The sequence below is a fragment of the Aspergillus pseudodeflectus genome (assembly GCF_044049435.1).
Source record: "Aspergillus pseudodeflectus strain CBS 756.74 chromosome Unknown BJX68scaffold_17, whole genome shotgun sequence".
NCBI classification, from domain to species: domain Eukaryota; kingdom Fungi; phylum Ascomycota; class Eurotiomycetes; order Eurotiales; family Aspergillaceae; genus Aspergillus; species Aspergillus pseudodeflectus.
Window position 1 is genome coordinate 315,575 of NW_027263793.1, and position 27,458 is coordinate 343,032.

General features: G+C 52.7%; 11 protein-coding genes across 11 annotated transcripts; 5 read left to right on the forward strand and 6 right to left on the reverse strand.

Moving 5' to 3' along the window:
* Positions 1–149: 149 nt before the first annotated feature.
* Positions 150–2,016, reverse strand: BJX68DRAFT_266001 (uncharacterized protein; the record flags this gene model as incomplete). Its single annotated transcript, XM_071045375.1, has 2 exons — positions 150–1,524; positions 1,574–2,016. 2 exons carry the CDS (start codon positions 2,014–2,016, stop codon positions 150–152), a joined length of 1,818 nt encoding a protein of 605 aa, XP_070900009.1.
* A 460-nt stretch (positions 2,017–2,476) lies between these two features.
* On the forward strand, positions 2,477–3,321 carry BJX68DRAFT_235647 (uncharacterized protein). The gene is made up of 2 exons (XM_071039902.1): positions 2,477–2,725; positions 2,827–3,321. The coding sequence occupies exons 1-2, from the start codon at positions 2,611–2,613 to the stop codon at positions 2,961–2,963; spliced, it is 252 nt and encodes an 83-aa protein (XP_070900010.1). The 5' UTR covers positions 2,477–2,610; the 3' UTR covers positions 2,964–3,321.
* On the forward strand, positions 3,054–4,578 carry BJX68DRAFT_266002 (pheromone receptor; the record flags this gene model as incomplete). Its single annotated transcript, XM_071045376.1, has 3 exons — positions 3,054–3,612; positions 3,660–4,146; positions 4,197–4,578. The coding sequence occupies 3 exons, from the start codon at positions 3,054–3,056 to the stop codon at positions 4,576–4,578; spliced, it is 1,428 nt and encodes a 475-aa protein (XP_070900011.1).
* Positions 4,579–5,869: 1,291 nt separating this feature from the next.
* Positions 5,870–6,612, reverse strand: BJX68DRAFT_266003 (single-stranded DNA-binding protein; the record flags this gene model as incomplete). The annotated part of the gene is made up of 3 exons (XM_071045377.1): positions 5,870–5,940; positions 6,124–6,212; positions 6,317–6,612. The coding sequence occupies 3 exons, from the start codon at positions 6,610–6,612 to the stop codon at positions 5,870–5,872; spliced, it is 456 nt and encodes a 151-aa protein (XP_070900012.1).
* Positions 6,613–6,800: 188 nt separating this feature from the next.
* BJX68DRAFT_235654 (uncharacterized protein) lies at positions 6,801–9,810 on the reverse strand. Its single transcript, XM_071039903.1, has 5 exons — positions 9,721–9,810; positions 9,530–9,637; positions 8,786–9,465; positions 8,517–8,738; positions 6,801–8,463 (listed from the first exon to the last, which is right to left on the reverse strand). The coding sequence occupies exons 1-5, from the start codon at positions 9,727–9,729 to the stop codon at positions 6,933–6,935; spliced, it is 2,550 nt and encodes an 849-aa protein (XP_070900013.1). The 5' UTR covers positions 9,730–9,810; the 3' UTR covers positions 6,801–6,932.
* A 157-nt stretch (positions 9,811–9,967) lies between these two features.
* nctA (negative cofactor 2 transcription regulator complex subunit BUR6) lies at positions 9,968–11,289 on the reverse strand. The gene is made up of 3 exons (XM_071039904.1): positions 11,140–11,289; positions 10,500–10,973; positions 9,968–10,433 (listed from the first exon to the last, which is right to left on the reverse strand). The coding sequence occupies exons 2-3, from the start codon at positions 10,969–10,971 to the stop codon at positions 10,174–10,176; spliced, it is 732 nt and encodes a 243-aa protein (XP_070900014.1). The 5' UTR covers positions 10,972–10,973; positions 11,140–11,289; the 3' UTR covers positions 9,968–10,173.
* Positions 11,290–12,178: 889 nt separating this feature from the next.
* On the forward strand, positions 12,179–15,776 carry BJX68DRAFT_66566 (uncharacterized protein). Its single transcript, XM_071049585.1, has 5 exons — positions 12,179–12,494; positions 12,555–12,664; positions 12,714–13,084; positions 13,149–14,467; positions 14,525–15,776. The coding sequence occupies exons 1-5, from the start codon at positions 12,451–12,453 to the stop codon at positions 15,603–15,605; spliced, it is 2,925 nt and encodes a 974-aa protein (XP_070900015.1). The 5' UTR covers positions 12,179–12,450; the 3' UTR covers positions 15,606–15,776.
* A 140-nt stretch (positions 15,777–15,916) lies between these two features.
* On the reverse strand, positions 15,917–18,902 carry BJX68DRAFT_235663 (coronin). The gene is made up of 9 exons (XM_071039905.1): positions 18,566–18,902; positions 18,489–18,517; positions 18,371–18,430; positions 18,166–18,308; positions 18,059–18,107; positions 17,893–17,996; positions 17,375–17,836; positions 16,637–17,327; positions 15,917–16,585 (listed from the first exon to the last, which is right to left on the reverse strand). The coding sequence occupies exons 1-9, from the start codon at positions 18,597–18,599 to the stop codon at positions 16,346–16,348; spliced, it is 1,812 nt and encodes a 603-aa protein (XP_070900016.1). The 5' UTR covers positions 18,600–18,902; the 3' UTR covers positions 15,917–16,345.
* Positions 18,903–19,107: 205 nt separating this feature from the next.
* BJX68DRAFT_235664 (putative kinesin family protein (KlpA)) lies at positions 19,108–22,554 on the forward strand. The gene is made up of 6 exons (XM_071039906.1): positions 19,108–19,308; positions 19,361–19,478; positions 19,527–19,838; positions 20,259–20,390; positions 20,442–22,006; positions 22,056–22,554. Exons 1-6 carry the CDS (start codon positions 19,291–19,293, stop codon positions 22,230–22,232), a joined length of 2,322 nt encoding a protein of 773 aa, XP_070900017.1. The 5' UTR covers positions 19,108–19,290; the 3' UTR covers positions 22,233–22,554.
* Positions 22,555–22,854: 300 nt separating this feature from the next.
* Positions 22,855–24,335, forward strand: BJX68DRAFT_235668 (D-alanine--D-alanine ligase family protein). The gene is made up of 3 exons (XM_071039907.1): positions 22,855–23,332; positions 23,424–24,020; positions 24,090–24,335. Exons 1-3 carry the CDS (start codon positions 22,967–22,969, stop codon positions 24,237–24,239), a joined length of 1,113 nt encoding a protein of 370 aa, XP_070900018.1. The 5' UTR covers positions 22,855–22,966; the 3' UTR covers positions 24,240–24,335.
* A 72-nt stretch (positions 24,336–24,407) lies between these two features.
* Positions 24,408–27,297, reverse strand: BJX68DRAFT_254752 (putative serine/threonine protein kinase; the record flags this gene model as incomplete). The annotated part of the gene is made up of 4 exons (XM_071042929.1): positions 24,408–26,402; positions 26,451–26,617; positions 26,674–26,788; positions 26,851–27,297. 4 exons carry the CDS (start codon positions 27,295–27,297, stop codon positions 24,408–24,410), a joined length of 2,724 nt encoding a protein of 907 aa, XP_070900019.1.
* Between the last annotated feature and the right edge of the window lie 161 nt (positions 27,298–27,458).

A 27,458-nucleotide genomic window follows, 5' to 3' on the forward strand; every position in this document is an offset into this window, starting at 1 on the left:
ATATAGTCAAAATAAAAAACAGGCAAACACTATCAAATGATATATATGAGTACAAAAAAGCAAAGCCAAGCAGGCGTATGTATCTGTAGATGACCATAATCTCAAAATAGTGACCGTATCCAGAACGAAACCAAGTAATGAACCGTCTATTAATCCTCTTCCTCGAAAACCAAAGCTCTTTCACGCTCCCGTTCCCGTTCCCGTTCCCGTTCCCGTTCCCGTCCCTGTTCCCGCTTCGCACGCTTCGGCTGAACTGAAGAAACTGGCCTGCGCGTCTGAGTCTGCACCTGTTCGGCCGTCTGAGCCTGGCTCTGCGGCGCTTTGCCTTTTGCTGAGGACGAGGTATATCTCCTCGCCGGACCCCTCCCGGTCTCCATCTCCCTCTTTCGATCAAAGTTCCGATCTCGATCTCGATCTCGATCTCGGTCTCTCCGCCCCTGATCCCCCGAAACAACTCCAAGCAGGACCCTCCCTACCCTCCTCGCGACCAAAACCGGAAGACTGACCAGCGAAGCCCCGATTGTTAACGGCAGGAATACGGCGGTGCTAGCCCACTCCACGGCTAACACCACGAGCGACGTCGCGGATGCCGATAATGTCTGACGCCTCCTCATTTTCTTTACTTCTTCCTCCGCAAGGGACTGCTGCTTCACGGCCGCAGCGAGAGCGAGAGCCTCGCGCGCCTTGGACTCGAGAAACTGGAGACGCTTTTCAGTCTCGTGGGCCATGAGGGACGTCCGTTTTTCGTACTTGCGGACGGCGCGGGTGAGGGCGTCAATGTCTGATTGGAAGCTTGAGGTCGCGGTTGTGATTAGTGATTGGCAGGATTCTTGGGTTTCTTTTGAGAAGGGGGATATTGGCTCGCGCGGGGAGTTAGGGTTTGTTGGATCAGGATTGGGGTTGGAGAGACGCGCGGCGGCTGTTTCAGCGATGTGCACTTCGAGTTCTTCGAGGCGTTTAGAGAGATCTGTAATTCGCGTGGGGTCGAATTTGTCGGCTTCGTCGACGTCGGCGGCGTCGCGGGATGAGTCGACGATGCGTTGGAGGTGGAGGGTGCGGGCCTGCACCATCTTAAGGAGGTGTGCCAAAGGCCGGATCTCGGCGGCTAAGAGGAATATGGTGAGGTTGTAGTTTGAGACGAGACCTTCGGAAGGCCGCGAGAGGTTGGAGCGGATGTTATGAAGGATCCATGTTCCTATTAGGGGAAAGAGGAAGCATGAAGCCAGGGCAGCGAGCTCGTGGATTTGCAGCTCGCGGATGGCGGCGGTGCTGAGGTCTGGAGTCTTCTGGGCTGGTGGTAATGGCAAAGGTGATGGGGATTTTGCTCGCTCTGGTGTTGCTTCGTTTGTTTGAGCTTCAAAAAAAGGTGTACTTGCAGCCGTCTCTGCAGGCGTGTCTGGTTGTACACCTAGTTGGACACCAGATGCGTCTTGCACGGCGTCCATGATATCGCTGGCCAGTTCCACTGGGACTGCGTGCAAGCTATGTTGCCGACGGATAGATCGCGCCGAATGATACCATTCCCTGAGTTTGAGTTAGCCTAACGTTAACTTGAACGTAAAAATCGACTTACCATGGTAGTCTGACAGACCAGTTCAGAAAAACAGCAGCCAAGGCTAAGAGAGTGACGTCCGTGACAAAAGCACTGCCATTCTGAAAGAAGATGCCGGCGACTGCGGGGAGTAGCGCAAGTCCCAGCGGCGCAGACTGCCAATGCGACTCCTCATCGTTGCGATCGTGGGTTGTTGCTGCTCGTGGAAAGAGGAGCTCGTCGGTCGAGGATCGGATGGCGTTCCGAGCCTCAGAGACGGACTCCGATAGCGTTGAGTTGCGGCGCAGGGTTTGCGGGGAAGGCGACGCTGGCGCTGGCGCTGGAGCCAACCCCTCGGCGAAGGTTGCAGGGCGGTTCAGGCGGCGATTGCGGAGATTTACAGGCGGAGACATCATGTAGTCGGAGGTTGAGGGAGGCTCAAATTGGCCATGGTTTATACGTGGTGCAGGCCGGTCATGCGACATGAGGTAATTTCAAGATGAGATGAGATCGAGAGTTCGCGCGAACCCCAAGCGAACTGCCGGGCTGGGCGCTGCCAGTGCCCTGTGCAAGCCAAGACTGGGGCAGCCGGGCTGGGCTGGGGGAAGATCCGTTAGGTCATGACGACGGCCGCCTTGGCAATGCACGCTTCGGGTCTGGTCACGTCGATCACATCTCAAGCAGTCATCACCACCAGCAATCGACTCGACATTATCCATTGCATGCATCATCAGCCCCCAACAGCTGATAGCACGATGCAGCCCACCATCTACGGAAAACAGCATTCCCCCAGTTTGCTTCTCCAGGTTCAGGGAGCAAGCAGCGGGTATTTGCTGGTAGCACAGGCGTCCACGAGCCACATAATGCTATCATAGCTTGTCTTGTGGTACACAATGCATGATCCGACCGTCTCCTTGCAGGAAAGCGGATGTTGGGCTCCAATGGCTAAAGGTTTGCCAACCGGAAGTCACTCGTGAGTCCGTTTCTCAACCTGAGTCCATTGAGCCGTCCGGCTGAATCTATTGACACCCGGATTAGGAAACTCTGAGTCTGGACCGTCATCTTCTTTGCTCGCTGCGATGCAGCACTACCATTCATATATGAATAAAGAATCAGCGTTTCAAATGCCGGCTTTATTAAGATGGACTGCCAGAGACAAACCCACTGTTTGCGATGGTATCTTGATTCCGACTGGTGCGTCTGACTGCAGCGGCCTGTATCACATTGCAATTCCTCTCTGCCGCCCTTATTTCAACCCTCACCAAACCCTAGCAATGGCTGATTGTCTCAATGAGTGCGCGCAAAAGCTGCTGTTCTCATTCAGCTCTGTTTCGGAGTCATTTACTCGAGTGGAGGTCGATTCCTACATGTCTTTCTCCTAGCAGGATGTTGCTGGCTCATCGTCGTCCCTCTTAACCTGCGCTTCTCCTGACTGGCTTCTGGAGAATAACTCAACTCACATTAGAGAATACTCAGAACTTTGCCCTTATCATCGTTACAAGCACAGGTTGCGTCTACGAGCATGAGCCCTCAATTGACACCGTCTGCTCAGACGGTGGCCTTGCAGGCGCTCTCTTTTCTTGCCATCTTGATCAGCCTGCCCCCTCTAGTCCTGCACTGGAAAAACAGAAACTTCCCATGTATTTCCCTGATCTGCTGGTTTCTGGTACTCAATATCTTCAACATTGTCAATGCGTTCATCTGGCCCACGGATGATATCACCAACTGGTGGGATGGCAAAGGCCTCTGTGATGTCGAGGTGAAGATCTTTCTCGGCTCGTATGTTGGGGTCCCAGGGGCTCTAATATGCATCTTCCGGAGCCTGGCTTTCGTGTTGGATACCAGGCGTGCCGCCCTAGTTCCGAGCAAGCACCAGCGATGGCGAAACCGGGCGATGGAGCTGTCCTTTTGTGTGGTGATTCCCATTATCGCCAGCATCACCCACATCATCTATCAAGGCAACCGCTACTTTATCTACGCTGGCTCCGGCTGTATCTACAGTCTGGATCAGAGTTGGGTCAGTCTTGTTCTGGGTTACATGTGGCCCCTAGTGGTCTGCTTCATTGCAAGCTACTACTGCGGTACGTTTCTCATACTTCACCATTAGACGGTCACTAACATATACCAGGCCTCGTCATCTATCGCCTTCATCACTACCGCAGTCAATTCAATGAGATAATCCGCGCCGCAAACTCGGGAATCAACAAATCCCGGTTCCTCCGCCTTTTTTGTCTCTCCCTCATCATGCTTCTTGCCCTCATCCCCCTCCAGACATACATGGTCTACAAGGTCATCCAGACATCGCTGCCCTGGCACTCGTACTCCTGGTCCCTAATCCATCCTATGAGGTCTCAAATTGTAAAAGTCCCCACGTACGGGAAGATATACTTTGACCGCTGGGTCCCAGCGGCCTCAGGGTTCATGTTCTTCATCTTCTTCGGATGCGGCAGGGACGCGCACCGCATGTATCTCTCATTGCTTTCGCACGTTGGTCTTGACGGCTACTTCAACCCGGTACTTTCTACAAGCTCAAGCGGGAGCTTCCCACGGAAGACAACCAAGTCTGGAAGCCAAGCACAGCTCCTGTCACTCGAAGCCCAAGACCAAAGAGCAAAGTATGTCTCCATCTGCCCTCCACATCAAAGAAGACTACTAACTTTGATAGCAATGACCTCTATCACACCCACACAGCTAGCACAGCCCTCACAACAGACATCGAAAAGAACCGCACCGGCACCACAGCCACAACCACACAAGATCCCACCCGTCCCCCCAAAGCTCACTGGCTAAGACGGCATCTCACCTGGATCAGCCACCCCTTCACCTCTCCCCGCCGGCAAGCCATCCGCTCCCGCTCAACGCCGAACCTCGCCTTGCCCACAAACACGGTCTGCACGAGCGCCTGGGCGGGTACCAGCCAGAGCCGGGAGAGCCTGGACGGAGACTCTGAGCTTGAGCTCGATGTACACCCTATGTCCGGACACCCCGGGACGGACTTTATTCGTGTGAAGCAGGTCATCCGGCAGGAGAGGGAGGTGCAGGTATAAGTTATCAATGACTCGACCTGCTTCTGGTGTTTATATTTCTCTTCTTCTTCTTCTTCCTTTCTCCTTGCGCGAGAGCAAGTTGGCCAAGCGTCCCTGCATATGCAATCCATGGCCTAATCGAATTGGCATAATGGTGTTTTTCAACTTCAACTTCGACTTCGACTTCTTTCTCTCACATACTTTATCCCCCCCTTCGCCCGATAATTTGGCTCTTTTGTCTTCTTATTCTATCGACTGCTCCTAGCATATACGTAGCCTAGGATAGCTCATGCCAATCCAGCTCCGATTGGATGAAGATAGATACGAGATAGAATCTCGTCCATCTATCGCACTTATTGACTTCCATTCCATGCTTTCCAAAGCAATCATAGATGTCATTTCATACGATTCATACGACAGTAGCAGTGGTCTCGCTGAACTAGACCCTAATTACCAGTAGTCTCGAGTAGTCCTTTCACTCGTTCGCCCAAGGAATATCGGTCAGCCGAGGCGAAATGATCTGGAAGTGCAAGAGTCGAACTTGTCCGGGGACGTGCCCATAACACAGACAACTCGTGGACCCTACTATATTCCTTTCCCTGACGTGCATTACTTACAAACAACGCTTTGCTGGTCTGTTTTGTACCGCTGTCATCGTCCCCTAACAGCAGCAAGCCATATCAGCGAGGGATACCGACCGGTTCGAAGTGGACAATGTAACCTGTACCTTTTAAGTTATTGCGGAGTCTTTTGTCAACGCAGCCCACTACCGGTACTACTGTAAGAAACCCGAAATGAGAGATAAGAGACTTTCCCCAAGCACAATTGGATATACTTGAAGATACTACAATACATTACATGACCCCGAGCGTGGACTTCATCTACATAGTAAGGAGCCAAACAGCTGTGAAGGACTTAAGTCTTCCCCAGTCCAAGTCCCTGTAGCAGTAGACTCGCTTCCGCCAAGCGTCAAACATTCACTGATCAACCAGTTACCGGCGTTAAGCCTGTCCAGATTCGGCATATCTCAACCTGCGCAAGAGGAATGAAATCGAGTGACGGTCGAGACGGGCACAAGAAGAGACGAGAAGAAGAAGAAAAGGCAGAATGGTGAAGGCATAGCGGAAAGTGCATCGAAACAAGCGGTGGTATTCGAGATTCAAATAAGTCATTCAACTCCGGGACTGAAAACCCCTCGGCATTGCTTTAAAGGGTATCGTGCTAGGACGGTCTCGCTCTCGGCCTCGTTCCTCTTACTCGCAGAATCGAATCGAACAGCACCAAGGACCAGACCTGGCTTAATCCAATCCGTTTACTCAGAAGGTGTTTCTTCGCCTTGCGCATTGTCTGTCAGACGAGGCCGTCGAAGGACCTCGAAGCCATCTATACATCAGAAAAGTTAGCGATTATACTTTCTTCCATTCCTTTCCGGCTCAGGTTCGCGCAATGCGAAAACATAGTGCGAAACTTCAAGCCTCTCACGGGGTGGACTAGAAGACCATAGGATTTGGAAAGCCGAATGGAGTAAAGTACGGCAGGAAATGATGTAAGGGAGGTACAACGTACTCTGGGTGATGTGCAGAGACTCGCGCTGGACACCATTTTTATCCGTAAATGGTCTGACTCGCAACTCACCATCAACCAAGACGTAGGACCTAGAGATGACAAAAAGGAATATCGAGTCAGAAGAGGTCTTCACTCGCGGGGCAATTGCCTTGCATTGAAGGAATAGAAGAAAGAATTGGAAACCAGCACTTACCCCTTTTGCAGTGACAACAAGAGGCTGCGAAATCCTCCTTCCGGGATGCCATGGGCCACGACGCTGAACCACTGAGTCGTCTCCTCCGACCCCGGGGGTGTGCTAGCGATGCTGTAAGCGAGATACTCGTTGCCATTCTTAGAGGTGCGGAGCTCGGGCCTGAATCCTAGACGACCGGTGACCGTGACGCGCGCGTAGGACCGCGAGGCGGAGGAGCTGAAGGCGCGGGTGGCAGGAGCAGTGCGAGAAGCAGCGCCCAGAAGGGAGCGAAATGATTTAGTGGTGAAGGCAGACATTGTTCCGATTGATCAAAGTATAGATTAGAAGTGACGACTCGAGGGTTGATGGATGGAAGGCTGCTGTTATGTTGGCAAATTCGAGTTGCGGAGGTTCGAGCGGAGGACCGTGACAAGCTCAGCTGCAGGCATGCAATCACGTGATATATTACTATGTGAGAGCAAATCGCGGAGTTGAATGATAAATCTGCTTATATACGGTCTGAAGTATGTACGTAGATATTATGTCGCTTAATGATATTACAAGATAGCAAGGACCAAATTTGCTTTCACATTCCTGCCACGGGTGCCCGCTCACATGGCATGGACCGACTATCAGCTCACTCGACTTTCGCCCGGGCATGATTGCCTACAGGGAGAAAACCAGCTTCCTCAAAGAGCGTAGCACGTGCCTGTACCATTGCCGAGATCTCTAGAAGAAATTCGTACAAGACCACGACATTAGTCAAGACATGGCCAAGGGAGGCAGAGCCCTGTTCTGGCTTCTGCTCGTCATCAATAATGGCTTCGTCCTCTGCACCGGCGGGTGTTCCAGCTGATGGTATTAGAGTGCTGGAGTCGGCATCTCCATCTGGTTCAGACGGAGATTGACTACCCATAGGAAACGGTGTCGCTAGCCGTCTTCGCAGTTCATCTGCTGCGGCCGACTGGGCCATGGAGGAATCTCGTGGAGGAGGCGAGTAAAAGGTAGTGGGCTCCCGTAGAGGAGACCCGACAATGCTGCGCTGAGGAGACGCAAAGTTTTGTTTATCTCGTCTGCCTCTAGGAGTTGCTTGGTCGGAGTTCAATTGTGGGGTTCTCGGTGTGGTTGATGAAGGCCGGTCGAGCGAGCCGGACGGTAAGGGATTTTGCTCGGCGGGGCCGCTGACAGGCTCATGTTCATCATGTAAAAGATCACGACGTGCCGCTACCAGTATATCAAAGTCTTTAATGGTCTTCCTCCAGTTCTGGACTTGCGCAACAAGTCGGGTTAACACGGCCGTAAGAGCAGGCGTGTCTGCTGCAGACCAAGTAGGCTCCTCATAAACAGAATTAATCTGGTCAAGGATATCTGGCAATCCGTCCTCGCTCGAGTCGTTCGGCTTGGTATATTGGTATTTCGTAGGATCCACAAGCAACCAGCCATCAAGAGCCACGAGTTGCGAAGATGCAATGCTCATAAGAACTTCTGTCAGCGCCAGATTCACAATCACAGAGTTAGTAAAAAATGTCTCAAGACAGTCTAACAACTCGCGAATGATCGGATCATCTTGGCGGACTTCCAGGGCTTCACTTTCCGTGGAATCCTTGTCCGACGTGCTGATACAGATTCTCGATTCTAGTGTCCAGGAGGCATCCTTGAGGTAGTTTCCGAAAGACTCATCCAACGTAGGCTCACTCATGATCGAGGTGGCCATGGCGAGCAGCTGCCCTAGCTCGGCGTTCAATGCTCCAACGTTCCGTTGCTTCGCGGGATGGCCAGAGATAGTCCGGATCAAAGATCGTGCAAACGAGGGATGACGCTGCAGGACCACACTCAGCAGCCGCAGTGTCGCTAGAACCGTCTGCCGGTTAGATGATCGGAGACCCAGTAGAGCTAGATCTCGCAGATTAAAAAGAGATGGTGACGGCCTTGCAGCCTCTTCCGAGAATGCAGTGAGCACGTCAAGGGACTTTCGCCGGCTGGCGGACATGTTCTTGTTTTTCTTCACTACTTGTGTGTCTGAATCAGAGGGAGATGCAAGTAGAAAGTGTAAAATCCGATGGACCAAGTCTTCTTGATCAATCGAGGCTAGAATGCGGTATAGATAGGTGAGAACTGCTGCTGTTGAGCCACCTTCGACATCAGAAGACTCTAAGAGTGAAGGGTATCTGTCAAGCCATAAGTATGCTGTTGCTGCAATGTGTATGTGCAAGAATCTTACAGTAATTGTTCCAGAAACAAGACTTGAAAGTGGTCCAACAGAGTCGCAACAACCTCAGCCGATTTGCAGTGGTCAATTGTATCCTGCCAGAAGAGAAGGTACGCCATGAATGAGTCCATCGACAAGCCCAGCGCGGGCGGCAGCGCTGTTTCTTGCTGTGCATGGTCTGAATGAGCTATGATGTGTGGAATCTCGGACTCTCCGTCCGAGGCGTAGGATAGGCTGAGGACGATCAGTAACTAATCCTATCAAGGCTCGGCAACACCTACCTGCCCAACTGGCTGTAGAGAGCGCCTAGCCCGGTAGCCATCAACGTCGCGAGGTCACTCTCAATCAACCACCTTTCTAGATCCTTTGATCGCGAGGCCGTCTCTATCAGATATAGGAGACCCGTCCGGGCAAAGTCCCCTGCCCTGCCGGCGTGGTGGACATACTCGACCAACAAGTAGAATAACGGAAAATCGTCCTTCCTCATTGTACCCGCAAACTCAACACCGTTCGCACTGGACACCTCACTATCCTGGTCATCCGACCGAGGAGCAAACCAAGCAGGGAGAATCGTTGGCTGGAGTCGGATGTTGTTCGATACGCCGAACAGCAGCTCGACGAGCCGCCCCTCAATATCTTCCGACTGTTTGTCCGCACGGCGGACCAGATCTACCAATGCACGCGCAAAAAGCCGATTATCGACAACGCCGTCCACCTCCGAATCAATCAGCGTGTTGAAGAAGATCGTTGCGGAGCGAAGCATCCCCTCATCGTAGGAGGAGAGCGCGAGTTTCGTAACGGTGACAAAGATCTGAGACGACGCGGCATATGCGAGACAAGGATGCGGTGCGGGACCCCGAGATTCGTCACTTAGGACAGAGTTCAGGCGTTCGATGCAGTTGCGCGCGTGTACCGTGGCCGCTTGTTCCCCGTTTGCGGAGTTGCTGGAGCGCCATATTTGCTAGTGATGCGAACCAAAATCAGAATCCGAAGACGTAGACTATATATGAGTGACGGCGACTCACTTGCAGTGTGTTACACGTGCGTTTAAACGCTGTCAATCGCTCCGTGGGGGAGGCTGCTCGAGGGCTCTTCGTTGACAACGACCGAGAGCCGCCTATAATTCGAGACCACTATCTGCCGATTAGAAGAAGCAAAGCAGGACGCGTCCCCTAGGTAACGCGTATCGTAGAGGAGAACGGTGCAGCTAACGTACAAAATCCATTGTTCTGGAACCCCGGCATGATACTTCTTCAGTGGAAGAAGCACAAACAGGGAGATCGCCAGTGAGGTAGATAAGAGGGAGGTGGAAGTACGGAGTTGTCTACTTCGGAGTATGCGGCCTGAGTCGATCGAGGCCCTAGACTCCGAAGTAGGTTTAGTGTGTGTTTCCGTATTCGGGATGGTCTAGTTGTTTACATGGCAATCCGAACTATACCAGAGGTAAGAAAGAGAGAATAAAATTGCAGGAAGAAAAGGCCTGAATGACGGCCCGAGTCAAGGTGTTAAATGAGTATCCAGAATTAAGCCCTATACACATCGAAGACGCGCCTTCCCACCGCCACAACGCCAAAAGAGTATGCGCTCCATCCCGGTCTAAAACATAAAAAGAAACGCTGCCCGTCATATCAAATAACTCAAAACAGAATGGCTTGATGGTGGCGATCAACTAATCGCTATCGTCCTTGGGCCGCCGACCACCGCGCTTTCGCTTTGGTTGCTCATTTTGATCACTCCCATCATCTTCGTGTTTTCTCCCTGTTGGCTGGTCGGGAACCTTGGCTATGATGTCCGCGAGAAAATCTAGTACCTCATCTTTCGCGACAGCTTGTTTGAGGTGAGAGGCGGTTACGCGCTTTGAATTTCGGTCCTTGGCCTCTTTCGCGGCCTTTGTGACGAGGGAAATCATGAAGAGTTCGAGTGCTTTGGCTAGAGCCCAGTATGTTAGCATCGCTTGCAGTATAGATAGGGGATAGGAACGGTGTAAATACGTACAGACAGCAATCGGGGTCACCTGGGCAACCTTGCCGACATCTTCATCCGCCTGCATAATGCGCTTGATCCGCGCAACCGGAAACTTTGTTTTTACTTCAACTCCGGCAGCTAGGCTTGCTGTTGGAAGCTCTGGGGGCTCGTCTGGTAAGACTGGCTCCATGAATTTCGGTTCGGGTAGTGGCGCGACCTGTACCGGCGCAACCTCGACGGCGCGCGCTAAACGGGAAGATCGACGCGCCATATCGGAGTCAAAGTCGTCTGAATATGGAGGAACGTATTGCTGAGGGACTCTATTTGGCGCAACAGGAGATTGTTGGTAGTGAGGGTTGAAGAACGGGGAGGCGTCGTAGGAGGTGCGTTGCGGAAGGGATCCCCCGAATTGGTAGGTGGGTTGGGTGACGGAGGGGATGGTGGGCTGGAAGGTGGAAAAGTCGGGAGAACGTGGTCGATATGACTTGTCTTGCTCTGTCATTGCTGTGAATTGATCTCAGCAACTGTCGGCAGTACAAAAAGTATAGTATGGTTATGGTAGGAAATCGGTATCAACCGCGCGGGATTGGTGGGTAGATGAGGCGGAATGTTGACCCCAGAGGGCAGCAGCCAGTGCGCCGTGGGGAAAAGAAAGAGGTGCAGTAATTACCTCAGCCGAAATATGATCTGGAGCTGCGATTAAAGTAGTCGAGGCATCAGCCTTAGCGACAATGAAATGAAGTATGAAAGTATAGTATGGCCCAAGCTCCAAGTGCGTGGGCCCAGCGATGAGGGGCGTGGCTGCAGCCAGAAAAAGTCGAGAACCGCTTGACTGAATCTTCCGGGGGGAGCGACCTTAGCCCTTTTAACCTCGCCTTCCCGCGCTAATTTTAAACAAAAATCATCAATTTTTCATTTTTGGTGTCGAATAATAAAATTCCTGGCCTGAACCCTGCTTACTTAATCCTCTCCTTTACCTCTCCTTTCTTGCATCTCGTCTTTGCATATCTTTGATTCATTCTCACTGGAGCTCTTCCTTCAACCTCATTCCACCAACAATGATGATGTTTCCTGGCTTTATCTGTTCTGCCACTCCCTTAGTCTGGAAGTTTCAATGACTCTATACTGACCCCTCGCCACCTCGACCAAACAGGCATCTGCAACGGACACAACCGTCATTGGCCTTGCAGCGTGATCCTGATCCTGATATCCGTTGATGATGTAAAACAGCCTTGCAGTTCGATCTGGATGCCCTTTCTTATGCTAATGTTCTTGTTGACTATTTACTTTTTCCTTGTTTATCACTTCATACTTTTGACGCTGCATGATGATACAAAGAGCCCCAAGACGTAGAGGACTCTCTCGCCAGGCTGAAACTTTCCAGGTCTTGGAAAAGGTATCGCCTGTGGGGATTCCTTCATTTGCTTTCCACAGCATCTACATCAATGAGGGTTGAAATAACTTGATCTAATCTGATAATGCGTCCTGAGCCCATCCACCCTACCCAACTCATCCCCCTCATGTTGATAGGCACTAGATATCTCAGCGGGGTAACCTGCAGTGTAGCTGAATAGTACCTTGTCTTGTAGCGCACATGCCCGCGTGTCGCTCCGAGATTCGCCATGTCCAGTGTACTCTAGGCATTCATCGAATCCAAACATACTGAAATAAATAAAGCCTTAGCTCCTGTGATACAATGTTGACGCGCACAAGGACCGCGACGGTGTCTCGTGGAGCGACGTTCTTCCGCTCCGGAATTCCGCCTCCACTCCGATGCCAAATCGGATGTTGCGACAGAGAATGATTATCCCAAGCCTCGTCCTCCGCTGATTCTCGTGTGACACTCGTTGAGATGGACTGAACGCTGCCTAGAATCATGTCGGCCTCCTTTGCCTCTTTGGCTCGTATCCCTTTGTCTTAAGCGCAATTACATTGCCCTCGACTTCATTTCTTCGTTGCCTGCAGCTTGCCAGCCTTCCTAATGGCTGCCGCGGTTCAGCCTTCGGGCTTGATGGACATTGCGAGGTGAGTCATTCATCACTTGTTCTTCTTGGAGCTGTTGACTCACGCGCTCCTTTGCCTTAGCTCCTTGACTCAAGATGAAATCCCGTTCAAACTGCGCTGCGCTATCTGCAACAAGCTTGCCGTGAACGCCTTCCGACTCCCCTGCTGCGACCAAGCAATTTGTGAAAACTGTAAGCGCGTCCGTCTTGCCTATATGACAGTTTCTTACGGAACCATCAGGCCAGACCTCCCTTCCGGACACTTGCCCCGTCTGCGCGCACACTCCGATCTCACCCGACCTCTGCAAACCAAACAAAGCCCTGCGGACGACTCTCAAGGCTTTTCTACGAACGGAGGAAAAGAAGCGCGAGAAGGAACGGCAAGCTGCTCTACCTGCTCCCACCGATGATGCCTCACCTGCGGAAGAAGCTCCGGTCAAGCAAGACCCTCCGCCAGAGTCGCATACTGTTGAGGGGAAGCCGGCGGAAGAGATAACACTGCCAGCTTCGGAGGAGCCATCATTAGAGGCACAAGCCGACAATGTAGCCCCGGTATCTGCTGAAATAGATGTTTCGGGTATGGATCAGGAAGCTACAAACGGAATCACACAGGTGCGCCGCTTTGTTACTGAGCGTTGTTCGGAGCGAACTTTGCAGGACTGACTGGTTACCACAGGATGGCCAACCCGAGAAAGCCGCCACAGAGACCGCCGACCAAAATCCTGATACGGGGGCGAATGGAACCGGCGAAGGAGATAACGCTGAGAACAGCGAGTCGGCCCAGCAAAACGAGCAGGAAAATCCTCAAAACGCGGAGCAGAATGCCAGCTTCCCCAGCGCAATGGGATTTAACATGAACCCTGCGATGTTTCCGAACATGTGGGGTAATCCCATGGCTTCATTTATGGGCAACGGAATGATGGGTTTTCCGAATCCTATGGGTATGTCGCTCGTTGTTGACTCTGGCGGTTGCTGTAAGCTAACGCCTCTCTCAGGAATGCCTGGAATGGGCATGGACCCAATGGCCGCAAGTCAAGGGATGTTTGGAGGCTACGGGATGAATGGCATGAATGGCATGGGAATGAATTTCAACGCTGGTCAGGGGATGTACGGGGGTTGGGACGGCTCACAGAACAATATGTGGAATGGAAGCCAAGATAAATTCAATCCAAATGCATTCGCGAATGGTATGGGCGCGCAATTTGGGGACCCCTCTGGCTTTGGCGGATATAATATGTCTCAACCCAACGGAGTTCATCCTCAAATGCAGCAACAGCAGTTTCCTAACCAAGAGTTTCAGAATGGCAATGGCTACTATGGCTCAGGCAACTACCGGGGTCGCGGCCGTGGGTACTACGCCGGCGGTCGTGGTCGCGGCGGCTTCGGTGGTCATGCCAACTTCCCCCATAACACTAACTCTGCAGGGTTCAATGATAGTGCCTCTGCTAGCATGAGCCAGGATGTGCCCGCTCAGTCCGTGGAAGGCGCAACTGAGGGAATGGATCCCAATATCGGAGAAGGCCAAAGCGCAGAGGGCGCACTGGACTCTGCCAATCCGAACGAGCCATCTTCACAAGATCACGATAATAAGCCCAACGACAATAGTCTGGAGAGCGTTGCGACACAAAATGGCCCCTCTGACCAGCCTCTGAATGAAGACGGTCAGCAGCTACATGGTATCCCTACAATCGATAGTCTTGACCAAGCTAATGGTGCCCACGGCGTACCGGGCGGACCAATGGGCATGCCTGGACATATGAACCAAGGATTCGGTAGAGGCGGCGGCTTCATGCGTGGTGGATACGGTGGTGGCCGCGGCGGTTATGGTGGGCAGCAGTTTATACAGCCACGAGGACAGGGCGTTGAGGGTGCCCCTGCTGCGCCTAGGGCAATGAGGCAAGGCCTCCCTAACACCAGTGTATACCGGCACCGGAACTTTCAGGCCCCTGGGCGTGGGTCAATGCCACCAGGGCGAAGCACCGAGGCCTCAGAAACGTGAGTCGCGAGGTCGAGATACGTTCCTACATAGTAAGCTAACGTGATATCATCCAGACCGCATCCCGAGCAAGCACAGGAAAACCAAGACGCCCCGCCAGTATCCCGATCCATCTCTAGAGTGAGGTCGAGGTCAAGGTCCAAAAGCAGATCACGGTCGCCCACTCGGTCCCGCTCAAACAGCCGTCGTCGACATCGCCAACGTTCACCAAGCGCTGAGCGAGATGCAGATGACCATGATCGCCACCGAGACCGAGCCAGAAGGCCTCGTCTCGACGAGAAAGAACGCCCTGCATCCCAAGAGGATGAGCGCCGTACCCGGTCCCCGTCTCTCGAATCGCACAGATCCTCGCATCGGAGCAAAAGACATCATCGGTCACGTCGGTCCCATCGTCGACGCAGCCGTAGCCGTAGCCGCAGCGCAAGTCCTGATCGCAAGGGCGAGTCGCGGGGAGATGACCGTCTGTCGCCGGTTGCCGAAGAGCCCGATCGCCGATCCGGTAAAGATCGCTCTGGCAGGCGCACAGAGGATAGGGAGCGAGATAGAGACTCTCGAGACTCTCGCCGTCGCGACCGAGACCGCGAGCGCGAACGGGACAGGGAAAGGGACCGAGAAAGGGACCGAGATCGGGATCGGGATCGCGATAGGGACCGACGCCGCGAAAGGGAAAAAGACCAAGAAAGAGACCGAGACCGCCACCGAGATCGCGACAGAGATCGTGAGCGTGAGCGCAAGCGGTCCCGGCGCGACCGTTCCCAATCCGCAGTCGACAGCGACTATCAAGCCAAGAAAGCAAAACGAGGCCGTGGCGACGATGCCCGACCCATCACAAGCAGCAACAGAGGCCACACCAGGGAAACGGAAGAGAAACCCCCCTCCTCTTCATCAAAACCATCCGAACCCGAAAAAGACCCCCATACTCTTGAACGCGAGGCCCGCAACCGCGAACGCATGCTCAAGGAACAGCAGCGCCGCGAGGCAATGCAGGCTGACCGTGACGGCGGAAAATCGAGGAGTCGCCGCGACAGTCGCCAGGAACGAGGTGGACGGCGGCTGAATTACAAATATGACAATGAGGCTGATGCCGCAAGGGCGGCGAGAGTGGAAAGGGAGCGGGAGGCTGATCGGTGGGCGTAAAGGGTAGATCACCTTCTGTTATCCCGTCTCAAAAGGGGGCATATAGAGCGGGCGTTTATTAGCAGTGCTGAAGAGGAGACGATGGGCATACAGTACTTAGTATCTATCATTGGGACATTCATGTATGTCTACCCAAGTTAATAGCTGATACAATATATGAATCAATGGAGATGTGTTCGCATGTGAAGCAGTCAATCAACATGTAGAGTTTGTTTTTACCAGCCGTCTACCATAGAAAGTGTCGAGAGACTTATACTACGTCGTGGCTAAGTACTGTCTGTGTATTTGTTACTCGACGGGACAGCCGAATTCCAGGAGGTTGTGAGCACCAGCGACTCTAGTTACTAGATAATACTTGGGTATGTAACATGGGAAGGTCAGGCATCCACACTTGTTATCAATCATGCCGTGAGCTAGTTATAGAAAAGAGAAGAAGAGGCATCGCACCACTTCGCATCGCAAGCCAGCACATCTACTTGACAGAAATCATAACAGTGAGAATGATGTTTAGGGCTATGAACATGGGGGTAGTAGGAACGAGAGACTAGAGCAGAGGATCAACCATCCATGCATGCATCCGTGATTCTTTTTTTTCCCACTCAGATAAAAAGAAGATAAAATGAGGCAAGAGGGCTAAACAGCGGCTGGATGGTGATTCAAGAAAGGCGGCGTGAAATCAATGTAGAGTACAGAGAAGAAATGCATTAATGAGGATCAAAGCGAGGACGGTGATTTTAAGGCTAGCCCAGCTTAGCCTTGAGGGCCTCGATCTCGGCAGTGAGGTTCTGCACCTGCTCAGCTTGAGATGCGATCGTTTTGGTCTGTTCAGCGAGTAGCTCCTTGATGGCGCCAATCTCACGCTGCACAGCGTCGGCTGCTGAGCCTGCCGCGACGGAGCCGGTGGTGCTTGATAGGGGCGCTGTGGGCTCGGCGCTGGGGGTCGGAGGGCCGGAAGAGCGCTCGGCGGTTGTGGGCGAGGCCTTTAGTATGTGGTCAGAATTAGATATCTCTTTGGGCAATTGCTGACTTACCACGGCGGGAGGTGTCTGCGTCTTGGCCTGCTCTTCCTTTTGCAGGAAGGGGCTGGCCTTGACGGATGGGGACGAAGTCTCAGAGCGGGCAGGGCGCTCCACTGGCTTGGAGGGCTCGTCGAAGCTGGATTCTTCAACGACTTCGGGTTCCTCGTCATCTGCGAATTTGTTGACCATTGCAGCCATTGAAGCCCCCTGTTCTTTCATGGACGGGGCAGGCTTAGCCACAGGCGTAGGCTCAGGCACAGGCTCAGGAGCCTTCTTGACTGGGGAAGCAGGCTTTGCCTCTGGCTCGGCCTTGGTCTCGGTGGCTACGCTGGAGGAGGGCTTGTCTTGGACACCGGTGACCTCCTTCAAACCTTCGCCATCATAGAGGCTGCCCAAGGAGATCTTTGGCGGGATAGCCTCCTTACCGGCAAACCATTCAGAGGAGTTCATGGCGGGCTTCAATCCAACAGCCGGTGGGTAGATGTCATCCTGGAATGATTCGGCGCGACGGGGAACGATGAAAGAGACGGGTTCAATGTAGGTATCGTTGACGGTCTTGAAGGCGCGGGTAACTTCGTTCTCGTGGATGTTCACACCACGCTTCGGCATGAAAGCGATACCACGCTGGGGGTCGGCAGACTTATACTCGGAAAGGAATTCAAACTTGTCGTTCTCGAGCTCAAAGTATCGGATGTTACCGTCACTAATGTCGTCAGTAGCAACTCTACCTAACAGGTTTTAGAGACTTACCCTCTACCAGCCAAGTACAGACAGTTGGTGCCATCGTCCCAGAAGGGCATGCAAACACCAGAGATCGAATCCAAGGTCTTGAAGCCATCAATGGGTGCTTGAGGGGAGCGGATATCCCAGAGCGCCAGTTGTCGATCGCTCATCTTGGAGAATCCAGTAGTGGCGATTCTGTCGCGCTCACCCAGCCAAACAGCACGGCTGTTCTTGGCTCCAGCGTGACCCTGACCTTCGTGGACAGGGCGTTCCTGGCGCACGTCCCATATGCGTAGCTTCTTGTCGCGAGAAGTTGTGACGAGAAGAGAGCCGTTGGCGCTCCATGATTGCGATTGTACAATATCGCCCAGGTTGAGGGTCAATTTGGCTGCGCCAGCCTCAACATCCCAAATCTTAACCGTGAAGTCGCCGGACGCCGTTGCAAGGATGTTCTCGGCCGCGGGGTTAAAGAGCACGTGCCCTACCTTTCTGCGAAGGAGATTAGCAGGTAGAGTCGCAAACAGGCTCAATGTCGAGAAACTTACTTCGGGTGACCACTGAGCTTACTGACAGGAGCAACGTCTTGAATGTCATCGGCATGTACATCAGGGGTGACTGTGAACCCCTCGGGAACCTTCCATATGCAGATCTAAAGCACGTTTAGTCCCGCCGCGCACTATGCAATGTTTTGTCGAACGGAGAAAAACGTACTCGGCCATCGTCAGAGCCAGAGGCAAGAACCTCATCATTGAACGGATTCCTGTTCCAGTTAGTCCATTCCAACCAGTGCAACAAAGGACGTGGCTGCGGCGGCTTACCAGTCCGTATCCAAAACAACAGCGGTGTGACCACGGAACAAAGGTATCCTGTCAGGCAGCTTGCCCCGCTCCTCGAGAGGAACCACAGCAAAAGCGCCACCACCACCAGCTTCCCAATTCACGGAGAGATAACGAGGATTGACCTGCGGGGGGTGTTAAGCGACTCGGAGACGGCGGAGGTTTAGAAGCGGTGACGGTCACGAACCTTGACGAGGTTGGTGTCCCAGGCATTCCGGGAGATACGGAGGTTATCATAGCATTGCTCCTATGCAATTGTAAGCCTAATCGAGTGTCAAGGGGAAGCGGACGAGATTGTGTCGCACCTTTCGCGTTGAGCGTCCGAAGACGTGGCCTGCTACCTGTCAGATTGCGGGCAGGAGGAGGGGAGAGACAGCCTTACGGTACTTGGATGAACGCACGAAACGGCCAGACATAGTGCTGGAGCTGGAGATACCCAAAAAGAAGACCCAAGAAGCAAGCAATCCAGCAGAGGAGAACAATTGAAGATAATACGGGGAGCGGAAGAGGAATTCAGAAACCCGCCAGGCAAGTTCAACGTCGAGATAAGAATAGCAACGGTGTTAATTACTGGGGCGAAGCTGAAGCGCTGAGCTCACTCAGGCGGATGCGACACCACACTGAAACACCAGAGCAAGCGCTAGCCACAGCGAATAGGTATATCCGGACCAGGCGCAATGTAGATCGAAACAGAATTGCTTGCAAATGATTGAATATCTTCAATCGTCTCAAATCGAGCCTTCAAGCCCAACTCGAAACGTTGTGACGCCGTTACCACTAGTCTGAGATCGGCATAGCGTATCCCCGCCAGAGCATGGGCGAAGATGGATGAGTCAGCTAAACCTGTTTACCGCCCGCCGTCGCTGCGGAAACCAGAAAGAACCACCAACAAGCAATGTTCATCAATCTGATCCGCAGACCAGAGCGCAATCCACTCACTCTTGACGCCCAACTGGTAGTGCAGCTCTGCTGCTGACATGGTGCAGCCTGCCCTCGCCTCCCATTAACTTGTTTATCCTCGTCCTTGCATACTCCTGACTCCCTCCCCAATCGATTCGCATCCCGCATTTTCGGTTGTGAGGCCTTGTGCTTCCCATTGCGACCATCATGGAGAATGGAAGTCCGGTACTTACTCGCTGGTATCCATCGGAGGCGCTTATATTAATATCATATACAGACAAGGAGATTGGGGTCACGTATCCCCGGCCTCAAGGAAATGAACCCGTCCGGTACAAACGCTCGCTCGAAGCTCCCACAGCCAGGCGCAATTGCAAATAAACCCAGTGCGGTGCCACGTATGTTGGACAAACATTGGATATATGGAGCTTATCTAACGAAGAAAGAACCCTCCCGGACAAGGAGCATCACAGAATCCACTCAGACTGGCGCAGGCTCGCTGTCCTCATCACGGTCCGTGAACGGGACAACAAAGGCGCATGGCCGCGCCAATTCCTATGCGACTTCCACATTGACCCGATCAGCCTCAGCTGCCTCGCGGCCCAGAGGACCGTACTCGACTTCGACAACTGGGCCTGCACAGCGCCCCACCACCTCCCTAAGTAACTCTCGACGACCGAACGCATACTCGATCCCGCGCCCTGCTACATCCTTGGATACCCATGAAGAGGAAACCGGGCGCAGAGTGCTCGGAAAACGTAAGGGTATGCACGCATTCTATTCTCTACAGTTTCCACCCACCTCCCCTACTCCCATGCTTTCAGCGTGGAACGTGCAATTTGGTCCCCAGAGGGAGGAACAGGTATCTCAACCTGTTCACTACTCTCCTATGAAACCTACATTGAGGCCCCGTGCGGATAGCGGAGTATCGTTATGCACTGCCATGAAAGATTTGCTTTTGGACCCATTTTCCGAAGAGACTATGAGCCCTAACGTGTTTCCTAAACATGACAGAAACCCCATCCCCGCATTTTCCAAGATACCCATCTCCAGGCCCACCATTACCCCTCAAATCAGCCCTCAATCTCCCCACAAACATCCATCCAGGAAGAAACGACCTCCATCCCCAAGATATCTAACTAAAGATACCACGATCAAGTCTTTTAACTATTCTACAGGCGGCGAATGGGACCAAGAGTCTCGCGAACAGAATATGGAGAACATATTCAGTATGTTTATGTCTCAAATAAGCCAGGCCGGACACGAGAGCACTGGTCTCAAGGAAGCGCTTGAGTTATACAAGGCGCGAGGTAAGAAACCCCCGGGCTGATGTATAACAGTGCTTACAATCATGTCGGTAGTTGGCGAGCTAGAAGAAGCGAAGAAGGAACTGACGGAACAAAACCTATCTCTCCGTGTCGAACTCGAATCTATCAAAACACGCATAGCCGCAGTAGAGGAGACCTTTAAACACTCTCAGCGGGAACACGAAATCGAAATAGACGAACTCCTCTCTCACCAGCGTATGGAAACAGACAATGTTAGACACGAGGGCCAGAAGGCGTTGGACGCCCTCAAACTGCAGCACGAATCCGAAATCCGGGACTTGCGACGGCGATTTGAACATGAGCTAGAGGACGAGAAAGCCGCACGGCTACGGGAACTAAATCAACTCCACTCGCAAACCGCCCTTGATGCTCAACTATCGCAGATTGAACTTGACAAGAAGCTGAAGGAACTCGCAGCCGCTCAGGACGATCTCCAAGGTCTACGCGCCGAACTCGAACGGGAACGAAAGAACAACCAAAACCTCCGACAGAACCTGGATACGGCCGGCTCCAATAGCGTGACACTAGAGTCTACCATTAGCGCACTCAAAGCGAGAATCGAGTTCCTCGAGTCTGGGAGGGAGGAACAATCCCAGGCCTTTGAACGATTGAACCAGCAAATGATGGACGCGGTTGCGGAAACGAACGTGGCCAAAGAAAAGCTTAGACGAGAGGAAACACTGCGGCGCAAGCTTCACAATCAAGTGCAGGAACTCAAAGGTAACATCCGGGTATTTTGTCGTGTCCGGCCGCCTCTTGGAGTCGAGGAGGTCTCGGCTGCAACTCAGTTTACCTACCCAGATGAGTCTGAAGACTGCAAAGAGATCAACATCGTAGGGCCTGAGGAGAAGAGCAGCCTTGGGGCTGTGACGCGAAAGAACCACAACTTTTCCTTCGACCATGTATTCGGGCCATCGGCGCAGAATAGTGATGTTTTTGATGAAATCAGCCAACTTGTCCAGAGTGCGCTCGACGGGTACAACGTTTGCATCTTCTGCTATGGCCAGACAGGCAGTGGTAAAACACACACTATGTCGTCTCTGGATGGCATGATCCCCCGGGCGGTCCACCAGATATACGAAACAGCAACGAGTTTAGAAGAAAAGGGTTGGAGGTACAAGATGGAGGGAAACTTTGTGGAGGTCTACAACGAGAACTTGAACGATTTGCTGGGAAAGGCTGAGGAGCTCGACAGAAAGAAACTCGACATCCGTCACGACATGCAGAAAGGCAAGACGATTATCACGGACGTGACAACGGTGCAGCTAGACTCGCCGGAGATGGTCGAGTCCATTCTCAAGAGAGCTGCAGCCAATCGCTCCGTGGCAGCCACGAAGGCGAACGAGCGGTCCTCTCGATCCCACTCAGTCTTTATCCTAAAACTGATTGGCGAAAACTACATCACAGGCGAACGCAGCGAAGGAACCCTGAACCTGGTAGATTTGGCCGGAAGTGAAAGACTCAGTCACAGTGGCGCTACTGGAGAACGACTTCGAGAGACACAGAACATCAACCGCAGCTTGAGCTGCCTAGGCGATGTCATTGCAGCCCTCGGTCAGGGCAAGGAAGGGGGCCACATTCCCTACAGGAATAGCAAGGTTTGTTTCTACCGAAATCTACCGCAAGAGCTAGGCTAACACATAACAGCTGACCTATCTTCTTCAATTTTCGCTGGGAGGAAATTCGAAGACCCTGATGTTCGTTATGGTCAGCCCTTTGCAGGCACACCTCTCCGAGACCCTGACCAGTCTCAAGTTCGCCACAAAAGTGCACAACACGCACATTGGAACAGCAAAACGACAGACCCGCGTCCGCGATGTCTAACTTAGATTCCCCGATGATTGTACCCGGCCGTCATGACCCTGGCCTCCTTGAACTTTGGATTGATGAACTCGGTGTCTGGCGTCGAACTGCTTCCGTTACCTTTCTTTTCTTTTGGAGATATTGCCCCGTTCATTCCCCCAGATGCTTGCTTTCACGTTGTTTATAGCTCGTTCTACCGTTACCCCGTGTTTTCATTGTTTGGATGGGCTTGTTGGAATGTCGGATTTAGCTTAATGATAGTGACCCTACTTACACTATACTTGTAGCCAGTCAATGAAATGAATACACCATGTCATGCTAAGCGACATGTTACAAAGCGTGCTCAATATTAGAGGGAATTTTAAACAGAAAGGATGCACTTTTACGCCTATATTAGCTTTCTGAAGTGGAAAGTATTTAATTGGCAGATGGCTATATATTTTGTTCGGACAATCCACTACATATCCCGCCCTCTACAACGCCATCTTTCATGGCCAAGAAAACAGGCCTGACCCCATTCTCAAGACCCCATGCGACAATCCTTTCTAAACCTAGGAGAAGCCCGTCGGCGCCACCTCTTTCGTTTGGCTTGTCATACGATGTACGAAACGCTGCACAATGAAGTTGAAGTGATGTCATGACGAATCTCGACCTCGACAGCCAAACTATAAACACCACGATGCTCACCAACCAACAAATCTCTATCTTTCCTCCTAGGTAGTTACAATACCACTATCACATCCAAAGCATTCAAAATGCCAACTTTCAAAGAGCCGCTAACAATCGCCTTCATCTACGACCCCAAAGCCCACTACCTCGAACGCGGGTACTCCGAGACCGACTGCGCCGACCTCGCCGACGAGGTAACCATCAACGCAGTCTCTAATGCGCTGCACAAGCTTGGACACAATGTCGTCCACGTCCCCGGGATAAAGCCCCTTGTCGGCCATCTGGCCGCTGGCGAGCAGAAGAGTTGGGATCTTGTGTTCAACTTTAGTGAGGGCGTTCGCGGGTCGGCGAGGGAGTCGCAGGTGCCTGCGCTGCTTGAGGCGTATGGGGTGCTGTATACGTTCTCGGATGCGGCGACATTGTCGACGTGTATTGATAAGGCGAAGACAAAGGTATGGGCCACTGACATGGAAGCTCCTGCGTGAGATTCCAAGGTCAACAGCATGGCTCCTTCTACCAGGACTGATATTCCCATATCTCTAGATGCTCCTAGAACACTACCACATCCCAACAAGCCCCTTCTCCCTAGTCCCGCGCTACGGTCTCGAAGCCAACTACACCTTACTACTGAAAGGAATCTCCTTCCCGCTCTTCGCAAAGCCCGTGGCTGCCTCAACCTCAAACGGGATCCTCCCTTCGAACAAGATAACGCGCCCCGAGGACCTCGAGAAAACAGCCGAGAACCTCCGGAGCCAGTTCAAGTCCCAGGAAATCATGCTCGAGGAGTTCCTCGGCGGGACGGAGTACACCGTTGCGATCCTGGGACCGAACGATGCGCCGAGGGTGTTGGGGGCTCTGGAGGTTACGTGGTATAACCCCGAGGGCGGGAATGGAGATGCGCATGGTAAGGGTGGAGAGGATGGAGGGGACTCGGTTGACTTCGCGACGTGTTTCTCGAAGGTTGGTCGGGGGCCAGGACAGGATATTGGGACTATCCATGCAGACTTGAAGGATCCGCTCGTGAAGAAGGTTGCGGATGTTGCGGTTTCGACGTATCGGGTGTTGGGATGTCGAGATGGGGCGAGGGTTGATGTTCGGTTGAGTTCGCAGAAGAATGGGGGTGTGCCGAATGTTATCGAGGTATGGTTGTTTTTCGATTTTCATGCCCTCTGAATAGTAGGAGATTAGGGCTAACTGACGGGTGCCCAGGTAAACCCGTTGTTTGGCCTGAGGGATGACGTTTCCCTGTTTACTGTTATCGCTCGGAATAATGGGATGGAATATCATGAGCTTATTGCTGAGATTATCAACAGTGCTCGTCAACGAAGGAATGTCGAGGATGGTGGGATAATAGGCTGAGAAGGAGGGGTTGCAGTAAAGGTTTGATATGTACTCATTTATTTCATGCAGTTCTACCAATCGTCGTAAAATATCGCTTAATCTCAATTCGCTCACCAATAAACCAAAACCGTCTCCAGGAGCAGATTCGACAAAGGGAACAAGATTGTTATGATATTACATGGCCAATCACTCCGACCTCTCCGCCAACGAATCCCTCTCACTTCTCCCTAGCGGCGAGATCCTCGTCCTTGCAAGCGCCTCGCCGGTAGCCGAAAGCGCATCTAAAAAGTCTCCAAGTAGCCTATCCAGCTCGGCTGTGACAGCTGCCTCGCTCGCACCGTCCGTGAGCACGTCAAGACGCGGGGGAATGATGTCTGGGAAGCGAATGGGCATTTGCGTAGGATCCGCCTGCTCTGATGCTGCGAGTGTAGTCGCAGTGGAGGTAATAGTATGGTGCGGATCATAGCGCGCTGTATGGAGGGGTTCTGACATGGGTGATCCGTCTGCGGATGGGAAGGGGCGGAGAGGATGCGGGACGGGAACGTCCTTTGATGGGATTGCGGTGGGGAAGGGTTCAGTGTAAGGTGCTTGTCCTGGGACAGGTCCTGGGTCTGGGATGGATATTGGGGGTGGGATTGAGTCTGGGGCTTGAGCGGCGGCGGCGTTGTTGTTTTGCCATGACGGAGCAGGTTCTGCCTCTGTGTCTGCATCTGTGTCTTCCTCGTCCGGGCCCGGACCCTCAATGACTGAGGAGCGGGGGTAGTCGTCGTGGTCTTTGAATTCTTGTTGTGGGGTGGGCATGTCGTCTGACGGTGAGGGGAGCCGGTCGAAGCGGAAGGGGTCGTAGTCTGTGTCGGAGCTTGCAGAGATGCTTGACTGTGCGGATGCAGAAGTGGACGGTCTCGAGTCTTTAGGTTCATCGTGCTGAGGCGCCGTATTGATCGCTTTGAGTGTATCATGGCGGCTGCCTCCAGTCGAAGGACTAATCTCGCTGGCACTATCGTCTTCACTGTCGGCGGACGAGGTCATGACTGGGAATGTCCACTCCATCGTGGCGCGCTTTTCAGCCTGATCAATCACAAGTGAGCGTGAATCGCGGGGACGGTCATGCTGTTCAGGCTCGGTTTCATATTCCGCTTCGGCGCCGGAGTCCGTCTCCTGATCTGCTTCCTCCATAGGTTGCATGAATGTTGGAAATTTCCAGTCCATTGTGGGTGGACGTGGACCAGTCCGCGGCTGGAAAGCTTGGTCTTGCGAATCGAGATCACTGCTCACTTCGCTGCTCGAGGACCGCGAGCGGCCTTCATTGGAGCTGCGGTTCTGGCGGCCACTAGACCTGTTCGCGCGAATGGTATCTGCATCTGCGAGTTGGAACGGCTGAGCTGTGGTAACACCTGCAGCATAGTGAGAAGAGTCGAAAGAGCCAATGTCTATGTCGATAAAGGTTGAAGTGACCGAGGAACGGTCCGTCTCGGTTCGAAGAGGTAAATCGGAAACAGGAGGGGGCTTCTGGATAGGAACGAAGTCGTTCTTCGTCTCGTACTTGTAGCTGGGCTTTTCCTCATTAAAGAGCCCTTCCATAGCCTCAGCACCTCGACGAACTCGCTCGGCAAAGTTGGCCCTATCCTGTTCCGTCGATTCTGGATCCGACTGGTCCTCGCCCGAGTCTTGCTGACTCTGGCCTCCCGTGTTGTTGATTTCCTGTTCAAACTCGGCGAGAGAGGCGGCGAGCTGATCGAGGTCGATCACGGAAAACCGTCTTTCAAAGTCGTCGGTAGTGCTGAAGTTCCAGTCCTCGTCGGCGTCAGACTCGACGCCTGGTAGCTCCGCAGCAGCAGCACCACCAGGATGGAAAAGCGAGACTCTTTGACCGCCGCGTTGTGACCACTGATAGTATATGCGAACAAGCTCGCTGAGTGATGATATCGGGTATTCTTCTTCGGAGTCCGCGATGTAAGGATGTTGCAAGATGTCTGCCATTGTAGGTCGGGTGGTGGGGTCGGAGTTGAGAGAGAACGAGACCAAATCTCTGAGGCCTTCGCTGTATCTGTCGCTGTCTGCTAATTGTGGAGTCTTTCTATTCAGCTGTCTGCCGATTTGCATTCGTTCTCGTAGGTTTGCATTCGGTGGGTTTCCCATGGCGAATTCGTAAAGTGTGCACCCGTAGGCCCAGACGTCGATCTAAAACCGTTAGTAACACTGAGATCAATTAGGAGGTAATAGACAAACCTCGCTGCTGTACTGGTGACCTTGACCGGCCGAGAACATCTCTGGTGGCATCCAGTGGGGAGTGCCGATCCACGTTGATCGTTTGTCCTTTTGGGACTGTAGAATTCCAGCAACACCGAAATCGCAGATTTGTAGTCTACCTTCTTCGTGAATGAGGACGTTGGCGGCTTATGTGGTGTTAGTGCGGACGGTCCAGTCACATCAACAGGGAGGAAGACTGCACCTTTGATGTCACGATGAATGATGCCAGCATCATGGATAGCGCGCAAGCCAGCAGCCAGCTCGCGAGCTACGGGAATAAGAAACTTTTCATCAAGTCGGTCACCAGTCGCACGCATCTACAAAGTTTGTGGTTAGCCACGGGCCACAAGTCAGGAACAGAAGTATAACTCAAACTTACCAGAGTTCTGACACTACCACCAGGGCAGTACTCGCAAACCAGCCACAGCTGCGAATGGATCGAGACAGCTTCTATAAGTTCGTTGATGTTCTTGGCCCCCGCATCCTTGACTTGCTTCATGACCTTTGTCTCGTGAATGAAATCTTTTATCGACTCGTCTTTGAAATCTCGAACGGACTTGTAATCCAACGAATCGATGTCTAACACTTTGATAGCCACAACTTGTCGAGATGGTAGTTGATGGCCTTTGTACACTCGACCGTATGCTCCTTTCCCGATGAGCTCTTCGAATTCGTATGGCGGGGTCTCGGTCTTCGCTCGGCGGCACATTTCACGGACGGCGGCGCCTTGCTCGCGGGCAAGCTTGATCGCTTCCGCTTTGTGCTTAGTGATTGCGGCGACGGCGGACGTCGGGTCCAGAAAACGAGAAACACGAGGCGCCTCCATGGTGATGGATGAAGGTGCTGTGGATGCTGGGTATAAGTTCAAGGAAAAAGAGGAGGTCGAAGAAAGCGTGTCTGCTGGGGATTGTTGGAAGTAGAGACTGTAGAAGGACGTGAGGGATGGATTGGGTTGGAAGGATAAGTTGTCAGTGTTAGTGGGCGGGA